Below are 25,167 nucleotides of genomic sequence, written 5' to 3'. Positions count from 1 at the left end.
ATAAAACATCCCGTACCCTGGGGCCTCATTTATAAAACATCTTGTACCCTGGGGCCTCATTCATAAAACATCCTGTACCCTGGGGCCTCATTTATAAACATCCTGTACCCTGGGGCCTCATTTATAAACATCCTGTACCCTGGGGCCTCATTTATAAAACACCCTGTACCCTGGGGCCTCAGTTATAAAACATCCTGTACCCTGGGGCCTCATTTATAAAACATCCTGTACTCTGGGGCCTCATTTAGAAAACATCCTGTACCCTGGGGCCTCATTTATAAACACCCTGTACCCTGGGGCCTCATTTATAAACATCCTGTACCCTAGGGCCTCATTTATAAACACCCTGTACCCTGGGGCCTCATTTATAAACACCCTGTACCCTGGGGCCTCATTTATAAACATCCTGTACCCTAGGGCCTCATTTATAAACACCCTGTACCCTGGGGCCTCATTTAAAAACACACTGTACCCTGGGGCCTCATTTATAAAACATCCTGTACCCTGGGGCCTCATTTATAAACATCCTGTACCCTGGGGCCTCATTTATAAAACATCCTGTACCCTGGGGCCTCATTTATAAAACATCCTGTACCCTGGGGCCTCATTTATAAACATCCTGTACCCTGGGGCCTCATTTATAAAACATCCTGTACCCTGGGGCCTCATTTATAAACATCCTGTACCCTGGGGCCTCATTTATAAAACATGTTCTTAGTCGTAAAATGATTTCTGACAGTGTGCTCACGTTGGATTCATAAAATATATTGAAATAAAAACAATTGATGACGCAGGTTCTAAGAAGCCCATTTGTATCTTACGGTCCTGTGATCTATAAATCTCTAATTAACTTCAAATTGACGGCACCTGAACGTGCCTTACAATCGCCGACATCCCCTTATAGAATATAAGGGTTTATGAGGGTTTAGACAGGAATAGCCATGGACCAAAAGAGAAAAGCTAACTCTTTGGAAGACGAGATCACAGCGATGGGAGAGGAGATTGAAGACAGGCAACACGTATTATTCGTTGGACTAAATAGTGGGTTGACAAACAAAGCCAAACAGGGATCTTAGGAGTGTGTCACCGCTGCAGTGAACGAGGTGGGGCAGCAAGACAGAACTGGTGCTGACGTGAATAAGGAATGGTCTGACCTTAAACTGTAGGGGAAAGAAATGGTCTGACCTTAAACTGAAAGGGAAAGAAATGGTCTGACCTTAAACTGAAAGGGAAAGAAATGGTCTGACCTTAAACTGTAGGGGAAAGAAATGGTCTGACCTTAAACTGAAGGGGAAAGAAATGGTCTGACCTTAAACTGAAAGGGAAAGAAATGGTCTGACCTTAAACTGAAAGGGAAATAAATGGTCTGACCTTAAACTGAAAGGGAAAGAAATGGTCTGACCTTAAACTGAAAGGGAAAGAAATGGTCTGACCTTAAACTGTAGGGGAAATAAATGGTCTGACCTTAAATTGTAGGGGAAAGAAATGGTCTGACCTTAACCTGTTGCTTCTACTCGGGACGCTTGCGTCCCAACTAGAGCTCTGGAAATGCAAATGCGCTACGCTAAATGCTAATAGTATTAGTTAAAACTCAAAAGTTCATTAAAATACACATGCAGGGTATCGAATTAAAGATACACTCGTTGTGAATCCAGGCAACAAGTCAGATTTTTAAAATGCTTTTCGGCGAAAGCATGAGAAGCTATTATCTGATAGCATGCAACACCCCAAAAGACCCACAGGGGACGTAAACAAAATAATTAGCATTTCGGCGTTACACAAACCGCACAATAAAATAGAAAACATTCATTACCTTTCACCATCTTCTTTGTTGGCACTCCTAGATGTCCCATAAACACTATTTGGGTCTTTATTTCGATTAAATCGGTCCATATAAAGCCTAGATATCGTTATATGTAGACTGTGTGATAAACGAAAAAAACATTGTTTCAAAACGTAACGTCATTTTTTAAAATTCAAAAAGTCGACGATAAACTTTCACAAAACACTTCGAAATACGTTTGTAATGCAACTTTAGGTATTAGTAAACGTTAATAAGCGATAAAATTCATCAGGAGGCGATGTAAAGATCATTAGCTGTCTGTCTGGAAAAATGTCCGGCTAGAAACTCAACGAAAATATCCGGTCCAAGACCGGATTAGATACGGTGTCCTGCATGTGTTTGACCAAGAAAAAACTCGAAGGGAAATGACAAGACTCTAGACACCGTGTGGAAGCTGTAGGTACTGCAACCTCAGTCAATTAATTGTGGTTCACCTTTATCAATGGGATCAAGTAGCGCATGGATATATTTTCCCATTTTCAGTGATCAGTTTTTCCTGTGCTTTTCGATGTAAATGCCGTTCTGGTAAAGCCACAGCAGTGATTTAACCAGTTTTTTAAACGTCTGAGTGTTTTCTATCCACACAGACTAAGCAAATGCATATACTATATTCCTGGCATGAGTAGCAGGGCGCTGAAATGTTGCGCGATTTTTAACAGAATGTTCAAAAAAGTAGAGGGTCGACTGAAGAGGTTAAACTGTAGGGGAAAGAAATGGTCTGACCTTAAACTGTAGGGGAAAGAAATGGTCTGACCTTAAACTGAAAGGGGAAAGAAATGGTCTGACCTTAAACTGAAAGAAATGGTCTGACCTTAAACTGAAAGAAATGGTCTGACCTTAAACTGAAAGGGGAAAGAAATGGTCTGACCTTAAACTGAAAGGGAAAGAAATGGTCTGACCTTAAACTGAAAGAAATGGTCTGACCTTAAACTGTAGGGGAAAGAAATGGTCTGACCTTAAACTGTAGGGGAAAGAAATGGTCTGACCTTAAACTGAAAGGGAAAGAAATGGTCTGACCTTAAACTGAAAGGGAAAGAAATGGTCTGACCTTAAACTGAAAGGGGAAAGAAATGGTCTGACCTTAAACTGAAGGGGAAAGAAATGGTCTGACCTTAAACTGAAGGGGAAAGAAATGGTCTGACCTTAAACTGTAGGGGAAAGAAATGGTCTGACCTTAAACTGAAAGGGAAAGAAATGGTCTGACCTTAAACTGAAAGGGAAAGAAATGGTCTGACCTTAAACTGAAAGGGGAAAGAAATGGTCTGACCTTAAACTGAAAGGGGAAAGAAATGGTCTGACCTTAAACTGAAGGGGAAAGAAATGGTCTGACCTTAAACTGTAGGGGAAAGAAATGGTCTGACCTTAAACTGAAAGGGAAAGAAATGGTCTGACCTTAAACTGAAAGGGAAAGAAATGGTCTGACCTTAAACTGAAAGGGAAAGAAATGGTCTGACCTTAAACTGAAAGGGAGATAAATGGTCTGACCTTAAACTGAAAGGGAAAGAAATGGTCTGACCTTAAACTGAAAGGGAAAGAAATGGTCTGACCTTAAACTGTAGGGGAAAGAAATGGTCTGACCTTAAACTGAAGGGGAAAGAAATGGTCTGACCTTAAACTGAAAGGGAAAGAAATGGTCTGACCTTAAACTGTAGGGGAAAGAAATGGTCTGACCTTAAACTGAAAGGGAAAGAAATGGTCTGACCTTAAACTGAAAGGGGAAAGAAATGGTCTGACCTTAAACTGTGGGGGAAAGAAATGGTCTGACCTTAAACTGAAAGGGAAAGAAATGGTCTGACCTTAAACTGAAAGGGAAAGAAATGGTCTGACCTTAAACTGAAAGGGAAAGAAATGGTCTGACCTTAAACTGAAAGGGAAAGAAATGGTCTGACCTTAAACTGAAAGGGAAAGAAATGGTCTGACCTTAAACTGAAAGGGAAAGAAATGGTCTGACCTTAAACTGAAAGGGAAAGAAATGGTCTGACCTTAAACTGAAAGGGGAAAGAAATGGTCTGACCTTAAACTGAAAGGGAAAGAAATGGTCTGACCTTAAACTGAAAGGGAAAGAAATGGTCTGACCTTAAACTGAAAGGGAAAGAAATGGTCTGACCTTAAACTGAAAGGGAAAGAAATGGTCTGACCTTAAACTGAAAGGGAAAGAAATGGTCTGACCTTAAACTGAAAGGGGAAGAAATGGTCTGACCTTAAACTGAAAGGGAAAGAAATGGTCTGACCTTAAACTGAAAGGGAAAGAAATGGTCTGACCTTAAACTGAAAGGGAAAGAAATGGTCTGACCTTAAACTGAAAGGGAAAGAAATGGTCTGACCTTAAACTGAAAGGGAAAGAAATGGTCTGACCTTAAACTGAAAGGGAAAGAAATGGTCTGACCTTAAACTGAAAGGGGAAAGAAATGGTCTGACCTTAAACTGTAGGGGAAAGAAATGGTCTGACCTTAAACTGAAAGGGAAAGAAATGGTCTGACCTTAAACTGAAAGGGGAAAGAAATGGTCTGACCTTAAACTGAAAGGGAAAGAAATGGTCTGACCTTAAACTGAAAGGGGAAGAAATGGTCTGACCTTAAACTGAAAGGGGAAAGAAATGGTCTGACCTTAAACTGAAAGGGGAAGAAATGGTCTGACCTTAAACTGAAAGGGAAAGAAATGGTCTGACCTTAAACTGAAAGGGAAAGAAATGGTCTGACCTTAAACTGAAAGGGAAAGAAATGGTCTGACCTTAAACTGTAGGGGAAAGAAATGGTCTGACCTTAAACTGAAAGGGAAAGAAATGGTCTTTTTATTTTACCTTTATTTAACCAGGCAATTCAGTTAAGAACAAATTATTATTTTCAATGATGGCCCAGGAACAGTGGGTTAACTGCCTGTTCAGGGGCAGAACAACAGATTTGTACCTTGTCAGCTCGGGGGTTTGAACTTGCAACCTTCCGGTTACTAGTCCAACGCTCTAACCACTAGGCTACCCTGCCGCCCCAAACTGACCTTAATTAAACTGCAAGGGAAAGAAATGGTCTGACCTTAAACTGCAAGGGGAAAGAATAGCCATGCACAACCAGCAGGACAATCACTGACCATTTCAATGTCAAGTCTCGACTCTGAGTAGAGATATGACCATTTCAACCTCAAAGTAAGGTTTTATAATAACTACTTATTCGTGGTTTTCTGAGTCAGTCATACCTAAGATCAGAATTGATCCGGTCCGTTTTATAAATGAGGCCCCTGATCTTTACTATCTGTACTGACCTGTAGAGACCGACAGAGGGCATCACAGAGAAACAAACCAATAATGTCTCCCTCATCCTGAAGTCAGAGTATACTGAAGTTGCCCCTAGAGACGCTGATCTGGGATCGGTTTGGCAATGCGGCCCTTTATCTACTTTCCAAGGTCCCCTTGGAGATGCTGACCTGGGATCAGTTTGACAATGAGGCCCTTTATCTACTTTCCAAGAGCAGTATCCCTTTAAGGTTAGGATTTGGGTAATCTCTCGTGAACAGACTACATAGACACCTGACCAAATTATGCAACATTTTAGTTCTGGGATAACTGAAGTAAGGTTTGGGGGAAACTGATCCTAGATCTGTACCTAGGGGAAACTTCATCCCAGAGCAGCTAACGCAGACAAATAAGAACAAGAGCACATTAATAAATAAAAAATATGTACCAAAACTTTTTCCCCTTCTGGTGACTGGATGAAACCGAACTCACTGACGACAAAGGCGAGTAGGTAGGTTGACATGAGGGGTGTGGGTTGGAAGCTGGTCCGAGTAACATCCTGGCCGTTGACAGTGACATTGACTGAGGCTACAGGTGCAGAGAGAGATACAGGTTGGTGAGCGTAGCAGAGACAACACGTTGGTTTCCCCAGCAACAGGAGTTCAGATCCCTACCGTGACAACATGTTGGTTTCCCCAGCAACAGGAGTTCAGATCCCTACCGTGACAACACGTTGGTTTCCCCAGCAACAGGAGTTCAGACACCTACCGAGACAACACGCAGCAACAGGAGTTCAGATCCCTACCGTGACAACACGTTGGTTTCCCCAGCAACAGGAGTTCAGACACCTACCGAGACAACACGTTGGTTTCCCCAGCAACAGGAGTTCAGATCCCTACCGTGACAACACGTTGGTTACCCCAGCAACAGGAGTTCAGATCCCTACCGTGACAACACGTTGGTTTCCCCAGCAACAGGAGTTCAGATCCCTACCGTGAAAACACGTTGGTTTCCCCAGCAACAGGAGTTCAGATCCCTACCGTGACAACACGTTGGTTTCCCCAGCAACAGGAGTTCAGATCCCTACCGTGACAACACGTTGATTTCCCCAGCAACAGGAGTTCAGATCCCTACCGTGACAACATGTTGGTTTTCCCAGCAACAGGAGTTCAGATCCCTACCGTGACAACACGTTGGTTTACCCAGCAACAGGAGTTCAGATCCCTACCGTGACAACACGTTGGTTTCCCCAGCAACAGGAGTTCAGATCCCTACCGTGACAACACGTTGGTTTCCCCAGCAACAGGAGTTCAGACACCTACCGAGACAACACGTTGGTTTCCCCAGCAACAGGAGTTCAGATCCCTACCGTGACAATACGTTGGTTTCCCCAGCAACAGGAGGTCAGATCCCTACCGTGACAACACGTTGATTTCCCCAGCAACAGGAGTTCAGATCCCTACCGTGACAACACGTTGGTTACCCCAGCAACAGGAGTTCAGATCCCTACCGTGACAACACGTTGGTTACCCCAGCAACAGGAGGTCAGATCCCTACCGTGACAACACGTTGGTTACCCCAGCAACAGGAGGTCAGATCCCTACCGTGACAACATCAACACTCTGAGGTTCTACCATAGACTTATATACGGTTACAGAAGTTGGTATATAATCAATCGAGTTCAGCAATGGATACGGCTATAAAGGATATTTGTATGATTTATCTCATATCAGAGTGTAGCAGCTTACTCTGAAAATGTTCCCCCCCCAAAAAAGTAAATGCTAGTTTTTTCTTCACAGTTCTTGAGAGTTTGGCAGAACTTGTTCTCTCAGTCTGCGCGAGAGGTCAATTTAAGCAGAGTGTAGCATTAAACTCTCTAACTATAATTTAGGAAAAAGATCACAGATCCCATCCCCCTTGGACTTAGAAGCAGCCCTCAACACACATACATAGATTCATACCATTGGCCAGAGATCAGGGTACCATGTTTACCTAGATGCATGCCATTGGCCAGAATCAGGATTCCATGCTTACCTAGATGCATGCCATTGGCCAGGGTTCCATGCTTACCTAGATTCATGCCATTGGACAGAATCAGGATTCCATGCTTACCTAGATGCATGCCATTGGCCAGAATCAGGATTCCATGCTTACCTAGATGCATGCCATTGGCCAGAGCCAGGGTTCTAGGCCAGGGTTCCATGCTTACCTAGATTCATGCCATTGGCCAGGGTTCCATGCTTACCTAGATTCATGCCATTGGCCAGGGTTCCATGCTTACCTAGATGCATGCCATTGGCCAGGGTTCCATGCTTACCTAGATTCATGCCATTGGACAGAGCCAGGGTTCCATGCTTACCTAGATTCATGCCATTGGCCAGGGTTCCATGCTTACCTAGATTCATGCCATTGGCCAGGGTTCCATGCTTACCTAGATGCATGCCATTGTCCAGGGTTCCATGCTTACCCAGATTCATGCCATTGGCCAGGGTTCCATGCTTACCTAGATTCATGCCATTGGCCAGGGTTCCATGCTTACCTAGATGCATGCCATTGTCCAGGGTTCCATGCTTACCCAGATTCATGCCATTGGACAGGGTTCCATGCTTACCTAGATTCATGCCATTGGCCAGGGTTCCATGATTACCTAGATGCATGCCATTGTCCAGGGTTCCATGCTTACCCAGATTCATGCCATTGGACAGGGTTCCATGCTTACCTAGATTCATGCCATTGGCCAGGGTTCCATGATTACCTAGATGCATGCCATTGTCCAGGGTTCCATGCTTACCCAGATTCATGCCATTGGCCAGGGTTCCATGCTTACCTAGATTCATGCCATTGGCCAGGGTTCCAGGATTCCATGCCATTGTCCAGGGTTCCATGCTTACCCAGATTCATGCCATTGGCCAGGGTTCCATGCTTACCTAGATTCATGCCATTGGACAGAGCCAGGGTTCCATGCTTACCTAGATTCATGCCATTGTCCAGGGTTCCATGCTTACCTAGATTCATGCCATTGGACAGAGCCAGGGTTCCATTCTTACCTAGATTCATGCCATTGGACAGAGCCAGGGTTCCATTCTTACCTAGATTCATGCCATTGGCCAGAGCCACTGTTCCATGTGCGTGGAGGAGGGTCATGTGGAACACGGCCTTCATGGCAGGTTCATCAAAGCAGGGGAAGGCTTTCCTGGCGTCCACAGGCTGCATCTGAGTGGTTGCTACAACTCTACCAACACACACAGCAACTGGTATTACTATAGTACTGAAGACTAGACTGTTACAGTTTAAACATGGTGACTGTAGGTGACACACAATCATACTGCATATTGTAGCTATTATCTATTGTCTTTTAGCTATTATCTATTATCTATTGTCTTTTATCTATTATCTATTATTGAAATGGGGCGGCAGGGTAGCCTAGTGGTTAGAGCGTTGGACTAGTCACCGAAAGGTTTCAAGTTCGAATCCCCAAGCTGACAAGGTACAAATCTGTCGTTCTACCCCTGAACAGGCAGTTAACCCACTGTTCCTAGACCAGTTAACCCACTGTTCCCAGGCCGTCATTGAAAATAAGAATTTGTTCTTAACTGACTTGCCTGGTTAAATAAAGGTAAAATAAAATTTAAATTAAATATGTTGTGCTTGTTATTACTGCTGTACCACAAGAATGTTACAGTCAGACATAGTGACTCTGAGAGCAGGGTCAATACAGTCATATTGTAGCTGCTGTCGGATAAGACTCTTATCAAATCAACTTTTATTAGTCACATGGTTCAACAGATGTTATTGCGAGTTTAGCGACATGCTTGTGCAATTTTATTAGCAATTGAAGCGGTTTGAAGTTCACATTGAAAGGTACAGATACTGTGTGTCTTAGTTCAAGGACTATAAGTCTAAAGCGCTGATGGTAAACTGGTCAGAATGTTTAGAATACATTGTACATGGAACATATTGAACTGCTCCCATTGTATACAACAGGAGGCTGCTGAGAGGGGACGGCTCATCATAATGTCCGGAACGGAGCGAATGGAATGGCATCAAACACCTGCATGATGTATTTGTTACCGTTCCACCCATTCCGTTCCAGTCATTAGAACGAGCCTGTTCTACCCAATGAAGGTGCCACCAATGAATCAACACTCTGTATTACAGGGTTCAATTAATCCTTGGATCAACGTCAACAAATTACTTCAAGTGATTAAAAGTCAATGACTCAAGTCCCCGTAAAGGCCAAAGTTCATTTGAGTATGAAATATTACTTCATGTAAATGCACCTATTTCTTCCATCTTGTTCAGAGTTTATGTGTAACCTTGGGTTTTACCTGTCCATTGTGGTACAAGCAGTTCAATCAATTCCTCGACAAATTACACCGGTTCAATAACATTAAATAATACACTGGTTCAATAACATTAAATAATACACTGGTTCAATAACATTAAATAATACACTGGTTCAATAACATTAAATAATACACTGGTTCAATAACATTAAATAATACACTGGTTCAATAACATTAAATAATACACTGGTTCAATAACATTAAATAATACACTGGTTCAATAACATTAAATAATACACTGGTTCAATAACATTAAATAATACACTGGTTCAATAACATTAAATAATACACTGGTTCAATAACATTAAATAATACACTGGTTCAATAACATTAAATAATACACTGGTTCAATAACATTAAATAATACACTGGTTCAATAACATTAAATAATACACTGGTTCAATAACATTAAATAATACACTGGTTCAATAACATTAAATAATACACTGGTTCAATAACATTAAATAATACACTGGTTCAATAACATTAAATAATACACTGGTTCAATAAATAATACATGAAATAATACACTGGTTCAATAACATTAAATAATACACTGGTTCAATAACATTAAATAATACACTGGTTCAATAACATTAAATAATACACTGGTTCAATAACATTAAATAATACACTGGTTCAATAACATTAAATAATACACTGGTTCAATAACATTAAATAATACACTGGTTCAATAACATTAAATAATACACTGGTTCAATAACATTAAATAATACACTGGTTCAATAACATTAAATAATACACTGGTTCAATAACATTAAATAATACACTGGTTCAATAACATTAAATAATACACTGGTTCAATAACATTAAATAATACACTGGTTCAATAACATTAAATAATACACTGGTTCAATAACATTAAATAATACACTGGTTCAATAACATTAAATAATACACTGGTTCAATAACATTAAATAATACACTGGTTCAATAACATTAAATAATACACTGGTTCAATAACATTAAATAATACACTGGTTCAATAACATTAAATAATACACTGGTTCAATAACATTAAATAATACACTGGTTCAATAATACACATTTAAATAATACACTGGTTCAATAACATTAAATAATACACTGGTTCAATAACATTAAATAATACACTGGTTCAATAACATTAAATAATACACTGGTTCAATAACATTAAATAATACACTGGTTCAATAACATTAAATAATACACTGGTTCAATAACATTAAATAATACACTGGTTCAATAACATTAAATAATACACTGGTTCAATAACATTAAATAATACACTGGTTCAATAACATTAAATAATACACTGGTTCAATAACATTAAATAATACACTGGTTCAATAACATTAAATAATACACTGGTTCAATAACATTAAATAATACACTGGTTCAATAACATTAAATAATACACTGGTTCAATAACATTAAATAATACACTGGTTCAATAACATTAAATAATACTGGTTCAATAACATTAAATTACACTGGTTCAAAACATTAAATAATACCCCAATTCAATAACATTAAATAAGTACACTGGTTCAATAACATGAAATAAGGAATACACTGGTTCATAAATAAATTACACTGGTTCAAAAAACTGGATCAGATTTAGATGGTTCACTATTGTAACTGGTTCACTAACATTAAATAATACACTGGTTCATAAATAATACACTGTTCAATTCCATTTGTAATACACTCTTCAATAACATTAAATAATACACTGGTTCAATAACATTAAATAATACATGTTCAATAATGTACACTGGTTCAATAACATTAAATAATACACTGGTTCAATAACATTAAATAATACACTGGTTCAATAACATTAAATAATACACTGGTTCAATAACATTAAATAATACACTGGTTCAATAACATTAAATAATACACTGGTTCAATAACATTAAATAATACACTGGTTCAATAACATTAAATAATACTCTGGTTTTGTAACTATGTTACTGGATAACATTAAATACTACACTGGTTCAATAACATGTAATAATACACTGGTTCAATAACATTAAATAATACACTGGTTCAATAACATTAAATAATACACTGGTTCAATAACATTCAATAATACACTGGTTCAATAACATTAAATAATACACTGGTTCAATAACATTAAATAATACACTGGTTCAATAACATTAAATAATACACTGGTTCAATAACATTAAATAATACACTGGTTCAATAACATTAAATAATACACTGGTTCAATAACATTAAATAATACACTGGTTCAATAACATTAAATAATACACTGGTTCAATAACATTAAATAAAATGGCAGTGTCCAATGTACTGTAGCTATTACAGTGAAAGAATACCATGCTATTGTTTGAGAAGAGTGCACAGTTTTGAACATGAAAAGTTATTAATAAACAAATTAGGCACATTTGATACAAATGGATCAGTATAAACTTTGCACATGCACTTCTGCCATCTAGTGGCCAAAATGTAAATTGCACCTGGGATGGAATAATACATTATGGCCATTCTTTTACAAAAGAACGGTTGGTTTTATCTTTGTATTATCTTTTACCAGATCTATTGTGTTATATTCTCCTACATTCCTTCCACATTTCCACAAACGTCAAAGTGTTTCCTTTCAAATGGTACCAATAATATGCTTCAGGGCCTGAGCTACATGCAGTTAAATTTGGGTATGTAATTTTAAGCAAAAATTGCAAGAAAAGGGCGGATCCTTTTAAGGGCCTTTCTCAGGGACACGTCGGCAGATTTGTCACCGGCTCGGGGATTCAAACCGTTGTAGCCAAATGGAGACATCTTAACAAAGGAAGCCTTAACCAGGTTTCTAAGTATCATTACAGATTCAGTGCAGGCAGTGTACAAGAAGCGTTTCACATGAATCACATCCACTCTGACGGGTGGCAAGGTGCATGATGGGTTGAAAGAAATGTAGAACTTCAATCAGTTCTAAAAAGCACAATGTCACGACTTCTTCCGAAGTCGGTTCCTCTCCTTGTTCGGGCGGTGTTCGGCGTTCGACGTCACGGGTCTTCTAGCCATCGCCGATCCATTGTTCATCTTCCATTTGTTTTGTCTTGTTTTCACACTCACCTGGTTTCAATTCCCTAATTACATGTTGTATATTTTCCCTCTGTTTCCCCCATGTCCGTGTCAGGAATGGTTTATTTTGTAAGTACTCGTGCTATGTGTTACTGGTTTTGTACCCATGTGCTATGTGTTACTGGTTATGTACCCATGTGCTATGTGTTACTGGTTTTGTACCCATGTGCTATGTGTTACTGGTTATGTACCCATGTGCTATGTGTTACTGGTGTGTTACTGGTTATGTACCCATGTGCTATGTGTTACTGGTGTGTTACTGGTTATGTACCCATGTGCTATGTGTTACTGGTGTGTTACTGGTTATGTACCCATGTGCTATGTGTTACTGGTGTGTTACTGGTTTTGTACCCATGTGCTATGTGTTACTGGTGTGTTACTGGTTATGTACCCATGTGCTATGTGTTACTGGTTTGTACCCATGTACCCCATGTGCTATGTGTTACTGGTTATGTACCCATGTGCTATGTGTTACTGGTTTTGTACCCATGTGCTATGTGTTACTGGTTTTGTACCCATGTGCTATGTGTTACTGGTTTTGTACCCATGTGCTATGTGTTACTGGTGTGTTACTGGTTATGTACCCATGTGCTATGTGTTACTGGTTATGTACCCATGTGCTATGTGTTACTGGTTATGTACCCATGTGCTATGTGTTACTGGTTATGTACCCATGTGCTATGTGTTACTGGTTATGTACCCATGTGCTATGTGTTACTGGTGTGTTACTGGTTATGTACCCATGTGCTATGTGTTACTGGTTTTGTACCCCATGTGCTATGTGTTACTGGTGTGTTACTGGTTATGTACCCATGTGCTATGTGTTACTGGTTTGTACCCATGTTATGTGTTACTGGTTATGTTTTGTACCCATGTGCTATGTGTTACTGGTGTGTTACTGGTTTTGTACCCATGTGCTATGTGTTACTGGTTATGTACCCATGTGCTATGTGTTACTGGTGTGTTACTGGTTATGTACCCATGTGCTATGTGTTACTGGTTATGTACCCATGTGCTATGTGTTACTGGTGTGTTACTGGTTTTGTACCCATGTGTTATGTGTTACTGGTTATGTACCCATGTGCTATGTGTTACTGGTTATGTACCCCATGTGCTATGTGTTACTGGTTACTGGTTTTGTACCCATGTGCTATGTGTTACTGGTTATGTACCCATGTGCTATGTGTTACTGGTTATGTACCCATGGTTTTGTACCCATGTGTGTGTTACTGGTTATGTACCCATGTGCTATGTGTTACTGGTTATGTACCCATGTGCTATGTGTTACTGGTGTGTTACAGGTTTTGTACCCATGTGCTATGTGTTACTGGTTTCTGTACCCATGTGTTATGTGTTACTGGTTTTGTACCCATGTGTTATGTGTTACTGGTTTTGTACCCATGTGCTATGTGTTACTGGTTTTGTACCCATGTGTTACTGGTTATGTACCCATGTGTTATGTGTTACTGGTTTTGTACCCATGTGCTATGTGTTACTGGTTTTGTACCCATGTGCTATGTGTTACTGGTTTTGTACCCATGTGTTATGTGTTACTGGTTTTGTACCCATGTGCTATGTGTTACTGGTGTGTTACTGGTTTTGTACCCATGTGCTATGTGTTACTGGTTATGTACCCATGTGCTATGTGTTACTGGTTATGTACCCCATGTGTTATGTGTTACTGGTGTACTGGTTATGTACCCATGTGCTATGTGTTACTGGTGTGTTACTGGTTTTGTACCCATGTGCTATGTGTTACTGGTTCTGTACCCATGTGCTATGTGTTACTGGTTATGTACCCATGTGCTATGTGTTACTGGTGTGTTACTGGTTATGTACCCATGTGCTATGTGTTACTGGTTATGTACCCATGTGCTATGTGTTACTGGTGTACTACTGGTTCTGTACCCATGTGTTATGTGTTACTGGTTATGTACCCATGTGCTATGTGTTACTGGTGTGTTACTGGTTATGTACCCATGTGCTATGTGTTACTGGTGTGTTACTGGTTATGTACCCATGTGCTATGTGTTACTGGTTATGTACCCATGTGCTATGTGTTACTGGTTATGTACCCCATGTGCTATGTGTTACTGGTGTGTTACTGGTTATGTACCCATGTGCTATGTGTTACTGGTTATGTACCCATGTGCTATGTGTTACTGGTGTGTTACTGGTTATGTACCCCATGTGCTATGTGTTACTGGTGTGTTACTGGTTTTGTACCCATGTGCTATGTGTTACTGGTTATGTACCCATGTGCTATGTGTTACTGGTTATGTACCCATGTGCATGTGTTCCTGGTTATGTACCCATGTGCTATGTGTTTACTGGTTATGTACCCATGTGCTATGTGTTACTGGTTATGTACCCATGTGCTATGTGTTACTGGTTTTGTACCCATGTGCTATGTGTTACTGGTTATGTACCCATGTGCTATGTGTTACTGGTTATGTACCCATGTGCTATGTGTTACTGGTTATGTACCCATGTGTTATGTGTTACTGGTTATGTACCCATGTGCTATGTGTTACTGGTTATGTACCCATGTGCTATGTGTTACTGGTTATGTTGTTACTGGTTATGTACCCATGTGCTATGTGTGTTACTGGTTATGTACCCATGTGCTATGTGTTACTGGTGTGTTACTGGTTTGTACCCATGTGCTATGTGTTACTGGTTATGTACCCATGTGCTATGTGTTACTGGTGTGTTACTGGTTTTGTACCCATGTGCTATGTGTTACTGGTGTGTTACTGGTTATGTACCCATGTGCTATGTGTTACTGGTGTGTTACTGGTTATGTACCCATGTGCTATGTGTTACTGGTGTGTTACTGGTTATGTACCCATGTGCTATGTGTTACTGGTTTTGTACCCATGTGCTATGTGTTTACTGGTTACCCATGGTTATGTGTTACCCATGGTTATGTACCCATGTGCTATGTGTTACTGGTTATGTACCCATGTGCTATGTGTTACTGGTGTGTTACTGGTTATGTACCCATGTGCTATGTGTTACTGGTTATGTACCCATGTGCTATGTGTTACTGGTTATGTACCCATGTGCTATGTGTTACTGGTTATGTACCCATGTGCTATGTGTTACTGGTTTTGTACCCATGTGTGTGTTACTGGTTTGTACCCATGTGCTATGTGTTACTGGTTATGTACCCATGTGCTATGTGTTACTGGTGTGTTACTGGTTATGTACCCATGTGCTATGTGTTACTGGTGTGTTACTGGTTTTGTACCCATGTGCTATGTGTTACTGGTGCACTACAGGTTCTGTACCCATGTGTTTGTTACTGTTTTATATGTACCCATGTGCTAGTTTTATGGTTATGTAAATGTGTTACTGGTTTATGTCAACAAGTCCTGCGTTTGACTTCCCTGCCACCAGTTACAGTTACACACAATGATCTCCCAAGTTCATTGTTTGACTTCAGACAAATTGAATAGGTTGTTGAAACAACCCAAAGCTTTACCAATCAATAACAGCAGTTCAGATGAACAACAGAAAACATATCAGTCAAGTTTTCACAGTGTATTTTATGCAAGTATCATTACAGATTATGGCTGTGTCGGAGATTATGTCAATTGATCGGATTAACTGGAATGACATTCATTCTGATGGGTGTGCAAAAAATAACAACCTGAAAGCCACGGCCCCAAATCAGCCTCTAACTCTTCTAATAAGCTCCACTGCACTACCCTGACACTATTCAATGTGGATGAGGTGATTAACGCAATTTAGAAGCTTCATTCAATTAAACAAATGACATTGATCTGTCAGTCAAATTTAATAGAATTGAACCTTTAACGTTTATTTATTTAACCTTTTATTTAACTTTTCGACAGATTTTTACCTTGTCGGCTCGGAGATACCATCTCGCAACCTTTCGGTTACTAGTCCAACGCTCTAACCACTAAGGCTACCTGCTGGTTACTAGTCCAACGCTCTAACCACTAAGGCTACCTGCTGGTTACTAGTCCAACGCTCTAACCACTAAGGCTACCTGCTGGTTACTAGTCCAACGCTCTAACCACTTAGGCTACCTGCTGGTTACTAGTCCAACGCTCTAACCACTAAGGCTACCTGCTGGTTACTAGTCCAACGCTCTAACCACTTAGGCTACCTGCTGGTTACTAGTCCAACGCTCTAACCACTAAGGCTACCTGCTGGTTACTGGTTAACCACTAAGGCTACCCCATGCTGTGTTACTGGTTATGTCCAACACTCTAACCACTAAGGCTACCTGCTGGTTACTAGTCCAACACTCTAACCACTAATTACCTGCTGGTTACTAGTCCAACGCTTAACCACTAAGGCTACCTGCTGGTTACTAGTCCAACGCTCTAACCACTAAGGCTACCTGCTGGTTACTAGTCCAACGCTCTAACCACTAAGGCTACCTGCTGGTTACTAGTCCAACGCTCTAACCACTAAGGCTACCTGCTGGTTACTAGTCCAACGCTCTAACCACTAAGGCTACCTGCTGGTTACTAGTCCAACGCTCTAACCACTAAGGCTACCTGCTGGTTACTAGTCCAACGCTCTAACCACTAGGCTACCTGCTGGTTACTAGTCCAACGCTCTAACCACTAAGGCTACCTGCTGGTTACTAGTCCAACGCTCTAACCACTAAGGCTACCTGCTGGTGTTTACTAGTCCAACGCTCTAACCACTAAGGCTACCTGCTGGTTACTGGTTGTCCAACGCTCTAACCACTAGGCTACCTGCTGGTTACTAGTCCAACGCTCTAACCACTAGGCTACCTGCTGGTTACTAGTCCAACGCTCTAACCACTAGGCTACCTGCTGGTTACTAGTCCAACGCTCTAACCACTAAGGCTACCTGCTGGTTACTAGTCCAACGCTCTAACCACTAAGGCTACCTGCTGGTTACTAGTCCAACGCTCTAACCACTAAGGCTACCTGCTGGTTACTAGTCCAACGCTCTAACCACTAGGCTACCTGCTGGTTACTAGTCCAACGCTCTAACCACTAGTTTTGCTACCTGCTGGTTACTAGTCCAACGCTCTAACCACTAAGGCTACCTGCTGGTTACTAGTCCAACGCTCTAACCACTAGGCTACCTGGCTGGTTACTAGTCCAACGCTCTAACCACTAAGGCTACCTGCTGGTTACTAGTCCAACGCTCTAACCACTAAGGCTACCTGCTGGTTACTAGTCCAACGGTCTAACCACTAAGGCTACCTGCTGGTTACTACCAACTCTAACCACTAAGGCTACCTGCTGGTTACTAGTCCAACGCTCTAACCACTAAGGCTACCTGCTGGTTACTAGTCCAACGCTCTAACCACTAAGGCTACCTGCTGGTTACTAGTCCAACGCTCTAACCACTAAGGCTACCTGCTGGTTACTGGTCCAACGCCTGCCACTAGGCTACCTGCTGGTTACTAGTCCAACGCTCTAACCACTAGGCTACCTGCTGGTTACTAGTCCAACGCTCTAACCACTAAGGCTACCTGCTGGTTACTAGTCCAACGCTCTAACCACTAAGGCTACCTGCTGGTTACTAGTCCAACGCTCTAACCACTAAGGCTACCTGCTGGTTACCTGCTGGTTTACTAGTCCAACGCTCTAACCACTAGGCTACCTGCTGGTTACTAGTCCAACGCTCTAACCACTGGCTACCTGCTGGTTACTAGTCCAACACTCTAACCACTAGGCTACCTGCTGGTTACTAGTCCAACACTCTAACCACTAGGCTACCTGCTGGTTACTAGTCCAACGCTCTAACCACTACCTGCTGGCTACCTGCTGGTTACTAGTCCAACGCTCTAACCACTAAGGCTACCTGCTGGTTACTAGTCCAACGCTCTAACCACTAAGGCTACCTGCTGGTTACTAGTCCAACACTCTAACCACTAGGCTACCTGCTGGTTACTAGTCCAACGCTCTAACCACTAGGCTACCTGCTGGTTACTAGTCCAACGCTCTAACCACTAGGCTACCTGCTGGTTACTAGTCCAACGCTCTAACCACTAGGCTACCTGCTGGTTACTAGTCCAACGCTCTAACCACTACCTGCTGGCTACCTGCTGGTTACTGCTCCAACGCTCTAACCACTAGGCTACCTGCTGGTTACTAGTCCAACGCTCTAACCACTAGGCTACCTGCTGGTTACTAGTCCAACTGCTCTAACCACTAGGCTACCTGCTGGTTACTAGTCCAACGCTCTAACCACTAAGGCTACCTGCTGGTTACTAGTCCAACGCTCTAACCACTAAGGCTACCTGCTGGTTACTAGTCCAACGCTCTAACCACTAGGCTACCTGCTGGTTACTAGTCCAACGCTCTAACCACTAGGCTACCTGCTGGTTACTAGTCCAACGCTCTAACCACTAGGCTACCTGCTGGTTACTAGTCCAACGCTCTAACCACTAAGGCTACCTGCTGGTTACTAGTCCAACGCTCTAACCACTAGGCTACCTGCTGGTTACTAGTCCAACGCTCTAACCACTAGGCTACCTGCTGGTTACTAGTCCAACGCTCTAACCACTAAGGCTACCTGCTGGTTACTAGTCCAACGCTCTAACCACTAAGGCTACCTGCTGGTTACTAGTCCAACGCTCTAACCACTAGGCTACCTGCTGGTTACTAGTCCAACGCTCTAACCACTAGGCTACCTGCTGGTTACTAGTCCAACGCTTACTGTAACCACTAGGCTACCTGCTGGTTACTAGTCCAACGCTCTAACCACTAAGGCTACCTGCTGGTTACTAGTCCAACGCTCTAACCACTAGGCTACCTGCTGGTTACTAGTCCAACGCTCTAACCACTAAGGCTACCTGCTGGTTACTAGTCCAACGCTCTAACCACTAAGGCTACCTGCTGGTTACTAGTCCAACGCTCTAACCACTAGGCTACCTGCTGGTTACTAGTCCAACGCTCTAACCACTAGGCTACCTGCTGGTTACTAGTCCAACGCTCTAACCACTAAGGCTACCTGCTGGTTACTAGTCCAACGCTCTAACCACTAGGCTACCTGCTGGTTACTAGTCCAACGCTCTAACCACTAAGGCTACCTGCTGGTTACTAGTCCAACGCTCTAACCACTAGGCTACCTGCTGGTTACTAGTCCAACACTCTAACCACTAGGCTACCTGCTGGTTACTAGTCCAACGCTCTAACCACTAAGGCTACCTGCTGGTTACTAGTCCAACGCTCTAACCACTAGGCTACCTGCTGGTTACTAGTCCAACGCTCTAACCACTAAGGCTACTGCTGGTTACTAGGCTAACCACTAGGCTACCTGCTGGTTACTAGTCCAACGCTCTAACCACTAGGCTACCTGCTGGTTACTAGTCCAACGCTCTAACCACTAGGCTACCTGCTGGTTACTAGTCCAACGCTCTAACCACTAGGCTACCTGCTGGTTACTAGTCCAACGCTCTAACCACTAAGGCTACCTGCTGGTTACTAGTCCAACGCTCTAACCACTAGGCTACCTGCTGGTTACTAGTCCAACGCTCTAACCACTAGGCTACCTGCTGGTTACTAGTCCAACGCTCTAACCACTAGGCTACCTGCTGGTTACTAGTCCAACGCTCTAACCACTAGGCTACCTGCTGGTTACTAGTCCAACGCTCTAACCACTAAGGCTACCTGCTGGTTACTAGTCCAACGCTCTAACCACTAGGCTACCTGCTGGTTACTAGTCCAACGCTCTAACCACTAGGCTACCTGCTGGTTACTAGTCCAACGCTCTAACCACTAGGCTACCTGCTGGTTACTAGTCCAACGCTCTAACCACTAAGGCTACCTGCTGGTTACTAGTCCAACGCTCTAACCACTAGGCTACCTGCTGGTTACTAGTCCAACGCTCTAACCACTAAGGCTACCTGCTGGTTACTAGTCCAACGCTCTAACCACTAGGCTACCTGCTGGTTACTAGTCCAACGCTCTAACCACTAGGCTACCTGCTGGTTACTAGTCCAACGCTCTAACCACTAGGCTACCTGCTGGTTACTAGTCCAACGCTCTAACCACTAGGCTACCTGCTGGTTACTAGTCCAACGCTCTAACCACTAGGCTACCTGCTGGTTACTAGTCCAACGCTCTAACCACTAGGCTACCTGCTGGTTACTAGTCCAACGCTCTAACCACTAGGCTACCTGCTGGTTACTAGTCCAACGCTCTAACCACTAGGCTACCTGCTGGTTACTAGTCCAACGCTCTAACCACTAGGCTACCTGCTGGTTACTAGTCCAACGCTCTAACCACTAGGCTACCTGCTGGTTACTAGTCCAACGCTCTAACCACTAGGCTACCTGCTGGTTACTAGTCCAACGCTCTAACCACTAGGCTACCTGCTGGTTACTAGTCCAACGCTCTAACCACTAGGCTACCTGCTGGTTACTAGTCCAACGCTCTAACCACTAGGCTACCTGCTGGTTACTAGTCCAACGCTCTAACCACTAGGCTACCTGCTGGTTACTAGTCCAACGCTCTAACCACTAGGCTACCTGCTGGTTACTAGTCCAACGCTAACCACTAGGCTACCTGCTGGTTACTAGTCCAACGCTCTAACCACTAGTCTACCTGCTGGTTACTAGTCCAACGCTCTAACCACTAAGGCTACCTGCTGGTTACTAGTCCAACGGTCTAACCACTAGGCTATCTGCTGGTTACTAGTCCAACGCTCTAACCACTAGGCTACCTGCTGGTTACTAGTCCAACGCTCTAACCACTAGGCTATCTGCTGGTTACTAGTCCAACGCTCTAACCACTAAGGCTACCTGCTGGTTACTAGTCCAACGCTCTAACCACTAGGCTACCTGCTGGTTACTAGTCCAACGCTCTAACCACTAAGGCTACCTGCTGGTTACTAGTCCAACGCTCTAACCACTAGGCTACCTGCTGGTTACTAGTCCAACGCTCTAACCACTAGGCTACCTGCTGGTTACTAGTCCAACGCTCTAACCACTAGGCTACCTGCTGGTTACTAGTCCAACGCTCGAACCACTAGGCTACCTGATGGTTACTAGTCCAACGCTCTAACCACTAGGCTACCTGCTGGTTACTAGTCCAACGCTCTAACCACTAGGCTACCCTGCTGGTTACTAGTCCAACGCTCTAACCACTAGGCTACCTGCTGGTTACTAGTCCAACGCTCTAACCACTAGGCTACCTGCTGGTTACTAGTCCAACGCTCTAACCACTAGGCTACCTGCTGGTTACTAGTCCAACGCTCTAACCACTAAGGCTACCTGCTGGTTACTAGTCCAACACTCTAACCACTAGGCTACCTGCTGGTTACTAGTCCAACACTCTAACCACTAGGCTACCTGCTGGTTACTAGTCCAACGCTCTAACCACTAAGGCTACCTGCTGGTTACTAGTCCAACACTCTAACCACTAGGCTACCTGCTGGTTACTAGTCCAACGCTCTAACCACTAAGGCTACCTGCTGGTTACTAGTCCAACGCTCTAACCACTAGGCTACCTGCTGGTTACTAGTCCAACGCTCTAACCACTAGGCTACTTGCTGGTTACTAGTCCAACGCTCTAACCACTAGGCTACCTGCTGGTTACTAGTCCAACGCTCTAACCACTAGGCTACCTGCTGGTTACTAGTCCAACGCTCTAACCACTAGGCTACCTGCTGGTTACTAGTCCAACGCTCTAACCACTAGGCTACCTGCTGGTTACTAGTCCAACGCTCTAACCACTAGGCTACCTGCTGGTTACTAGTCCAACGCTCTAACCACTAGGCTACCTGCTGGTTACTAGTCCAACGCTCTAACCACTAGGCTACCTGCTGGTTACTAGTCCAACGCTCTAACCACTAAGGCTACCTGCTGGTTACTAGTCCAACGGTCTAACCACTAGGCTATCTGCTGGTTACTAGTCCAACGCTCTAACCACTAGGCTACCTGCTGGTTACTAGTCCAACGCTCTAACCAGTAGGCTATCTGCTGGTTACTAGTCCAACGCTCTAACCACTAAGGCTACCTGCTGGTTACTAGTCCAACGCTCTAACCACTAGTCTACCTGCTGGTTACTAGTCCAACGCTCTAACCACTAAGGCTACCTGCTGGTTACTAGTCCAACGCTCTAACCACTAGGCTACCTGCTGGTTACTAGTCCAACGCTCTAACCACTAGGCTACCTGCTGGTTACTAGTCCAACACTCTAACCACTAGGCTACCTGCTGGTTACTAGTCCAACACTCTAACCACTAGGCTACCTGCTGGTTACTAGTCCAACGCTCTAACCACTAGGCTACCTGCTGGTTACTAGTCCAACGCTCTAACCACTAGGCTACCTGCTGGTTACTAGTCCAACACTCTAACCACTAGGCTACCTGCTGGTTACTAGTCCAACACTCTAACCACTAAGGCTACCTGCTGGTTACTAGTCCAACGCTCTAACCATTAGGCTACCTGCTGGTTACTAGTCCAACGCTCTAACCACTAGGCTACCTGCTGGTTACTAGTCCAACGCTCGAACCACTAGGCTACCTGATGGTTACTAGTCCAACGCTCTAACCACTAGGCTACATGCTGGTTACTAGTCCAACGCTCTAACCACTAGGCTACCCTGCTGGTTACTGGTCCAACGCTCTAACCACTAGGCTACCTGCTGGTTACTAGTCCAACGCTCTAACCACTAGGCTACCTGCTGGTTACTAGTCCAACGCTCTAACCACTAGTCTACCTGCTGGTTACTAGTCCAACGCTCTAACCACTAAGGCTACCTGCTGGTTACTAGTCCAACGGTCTAACCACTAGGCTATCTGCTGGTTACTAGTCCAACGCTCTAACCACTAGGCTACCTGCTGGTTACTAGTCCAACGCTCTAACCACTAGGCTATCTGCTGGTTACTAGTCCAACGCTCTAACCACTAAGGCTACCTGCTGGTTACTAGTCCAACGCTCTAACCACCACTAGGCTACCTGCTGGTTACTACCAACGCTCTAACCACTAGGCTACCTGCTGGTTACTACCAACGCTCTAACCACTAGGCTACCTGCTGGTTACTAGTCCAACGCTCTAACCACTAGGCTACCTGCTGGTTACTAGTCCAACACTCTAACCACTAGGCTACCTGCTGGTTACTAGTCCAACACTCTAACCACTAGGCTACCCTGCTGGTTACTAGTCCAACGCTCTAACCACTAGGCTACCTGCTGGTTACTAGTCCAACACTCTAACCACTAGGCTACCCTGCTGGTTCTAGTCCAACACTCTAACCACTAGGCTACCTGCTGGTTACTAGTCCAACACTCTAACCACTAAGGCTACCTGCTGGTTACTAGTCCAACTCTAACCACTAGGCTACCCTGCCTAGTCCAACGCTCTAACCACTAGGCTACCTGCTGGTTACAGTCCAACGCTAACCACTGGCTACCTGAACCACTGGTTACTGCCTCCAACGCTCTAACCACTAGGCTACATGCTGCCTACTCTCCAACGCTCTAACCACTAGGCTACCCTGCCTACTGGTCCAACGCTCTAACCACTAGGCTACCCTGCCTCCTCTACACTCTAACCACTAGGCTACCCTGCCTCCTCTACACTCTAACCACTAGGCTACCCTGCCACCTCTACACTCTAACCACTAAGGCTACCCTGCTGCCGTTTAATGAACCAGAGTGTAATTTTCAATCATTCCAATCAGTTAAAGCATTTCAGATGAACAACAGTGTTGTCCCACTTTTTACAGTGTTAGGCGACATCTGACACCGTTTTTAAACGTGGAAATTATGATAAATGTTTTGCTTACTTTCTCACCGGGGGACTGGTCCCCTCTGTATATTCACTCCTGTAGAAGCCTCCCAGGTCATCAGCCAGTTCTCCTATAAACTCTGTGTACAGCTCATACTGTCTCCCTGCCATCAGATTACTATTCAGCTGGATCACTAAGAACTGAGTAGGAACCTCCAGCCAGTTTTTCTTTATGGTGGGAGCAGTAGCTCCATCCCGGCTAATCAGGCTGAGCAGAGTCAGGTTCAGCTTGTTAGCGTGGATGAGGATCAGATCTGTGTCCTTCTTACACTGGAACACCACAGCTGACTGTCCTGTGAAGATGTAGAGGCCAGTAGAGGCGTTGACAACCAGTCGAGGCCAGAGGGTGATGTTGTAGGAGACAGGAGACAGGGAGTCAGGCAGTCTGTAGTGTTCCCAGGGAGTGGAGGGAGTAGTGGGGGGATTCACTGCCTCATGGATCTTGGCCTTCTCCTGGCTATAGACCACTGACAGGGCGATGATGGTGGCCACCACTCCAGTCCCCACGATCACACCAACTATCCCCAAAGTTTTGCTGATTAAGAACCCTTTCCCCATGTCTGTAACAGACTGATATCTGTCTATCTGAGGGTAGTGTAATGACTGACTGACAGATAGACAGAAAGGCAGAAAGAGAGAGGGGGACCTAGATGGACCCAGAGGGGAATGTGTTTCTTATTTATGCCCTCTGAGGAACTCCCACAATACACCTGGTTAATAGTTGATCCCCCAGCCCGGGACAACCTGAGAGTTCTAATCAGCTGGGTTAATTAATAGTTGATCCCCCAGCCCGGGACAACCTGAGAGTTCTAATCAGCTGGGTTAATTAATAGTTGATCCCCCAGCCCGGGACAACCTGAGAGTTCCAATCAATAG

The 25,167-nt window shown here is 43.5% G+C and overlaps 1 protein-coding gene across 1 annotated transcript in view; it reads right to left on the bottom strand.

Moving 5' to 3' along the window:
- The window catches only part of LOC135565451 (aminopeptidase N-like), a 98,510-nt gene extending 73,559 nt beyond the window's left edge, over positions 1-24,951 (bottom strand). The window contains exons 1-3 of the mRNA XM_065012509.1: positions 24,290-24,951; positions 8,159-8,301; positions 5,518-5,657 (exon numbers count right to left, since the gene is read on the bottom strand). Coding sequence (XP_064868581.1) covers positions 5,518-5,657; positions 8,159-8,301; positions 24,290-24,849 — 843 coding nt within the window. The 5' untranslated portion in view covers positions 24,850-24,951. The remainder of the gene's footprint in view (positions 1-5,517; positions 5,658-8,158; positions 8,302-24,289) is intronic.
- Between the last annotated feature and the right edge of the window lie 216 nt (positions 24,952-25,167).

This window comes from Oncorhynchus nerka, linkage group LG27 (assembly GCF_034236695.1).
Source record: "Oncorhynchus nerka isolate Pitt River linkage group LG27, Oner_Uvic_2.0, whole genome shotgun sequence".
In the NCBI taxonomy this organism is placed as follows: Eukaryota; Metazoa; Chordata; class Actinopteri; order Salmoniformes; family Salmonidae; genus Oncorhynchus; species Oncorhynchus nerka.
The sequence above is the reverse complement of the archived record's forward strand: the minus strand, read 5'-3'. Positions and strand labels throughout refer to the sequence as shown.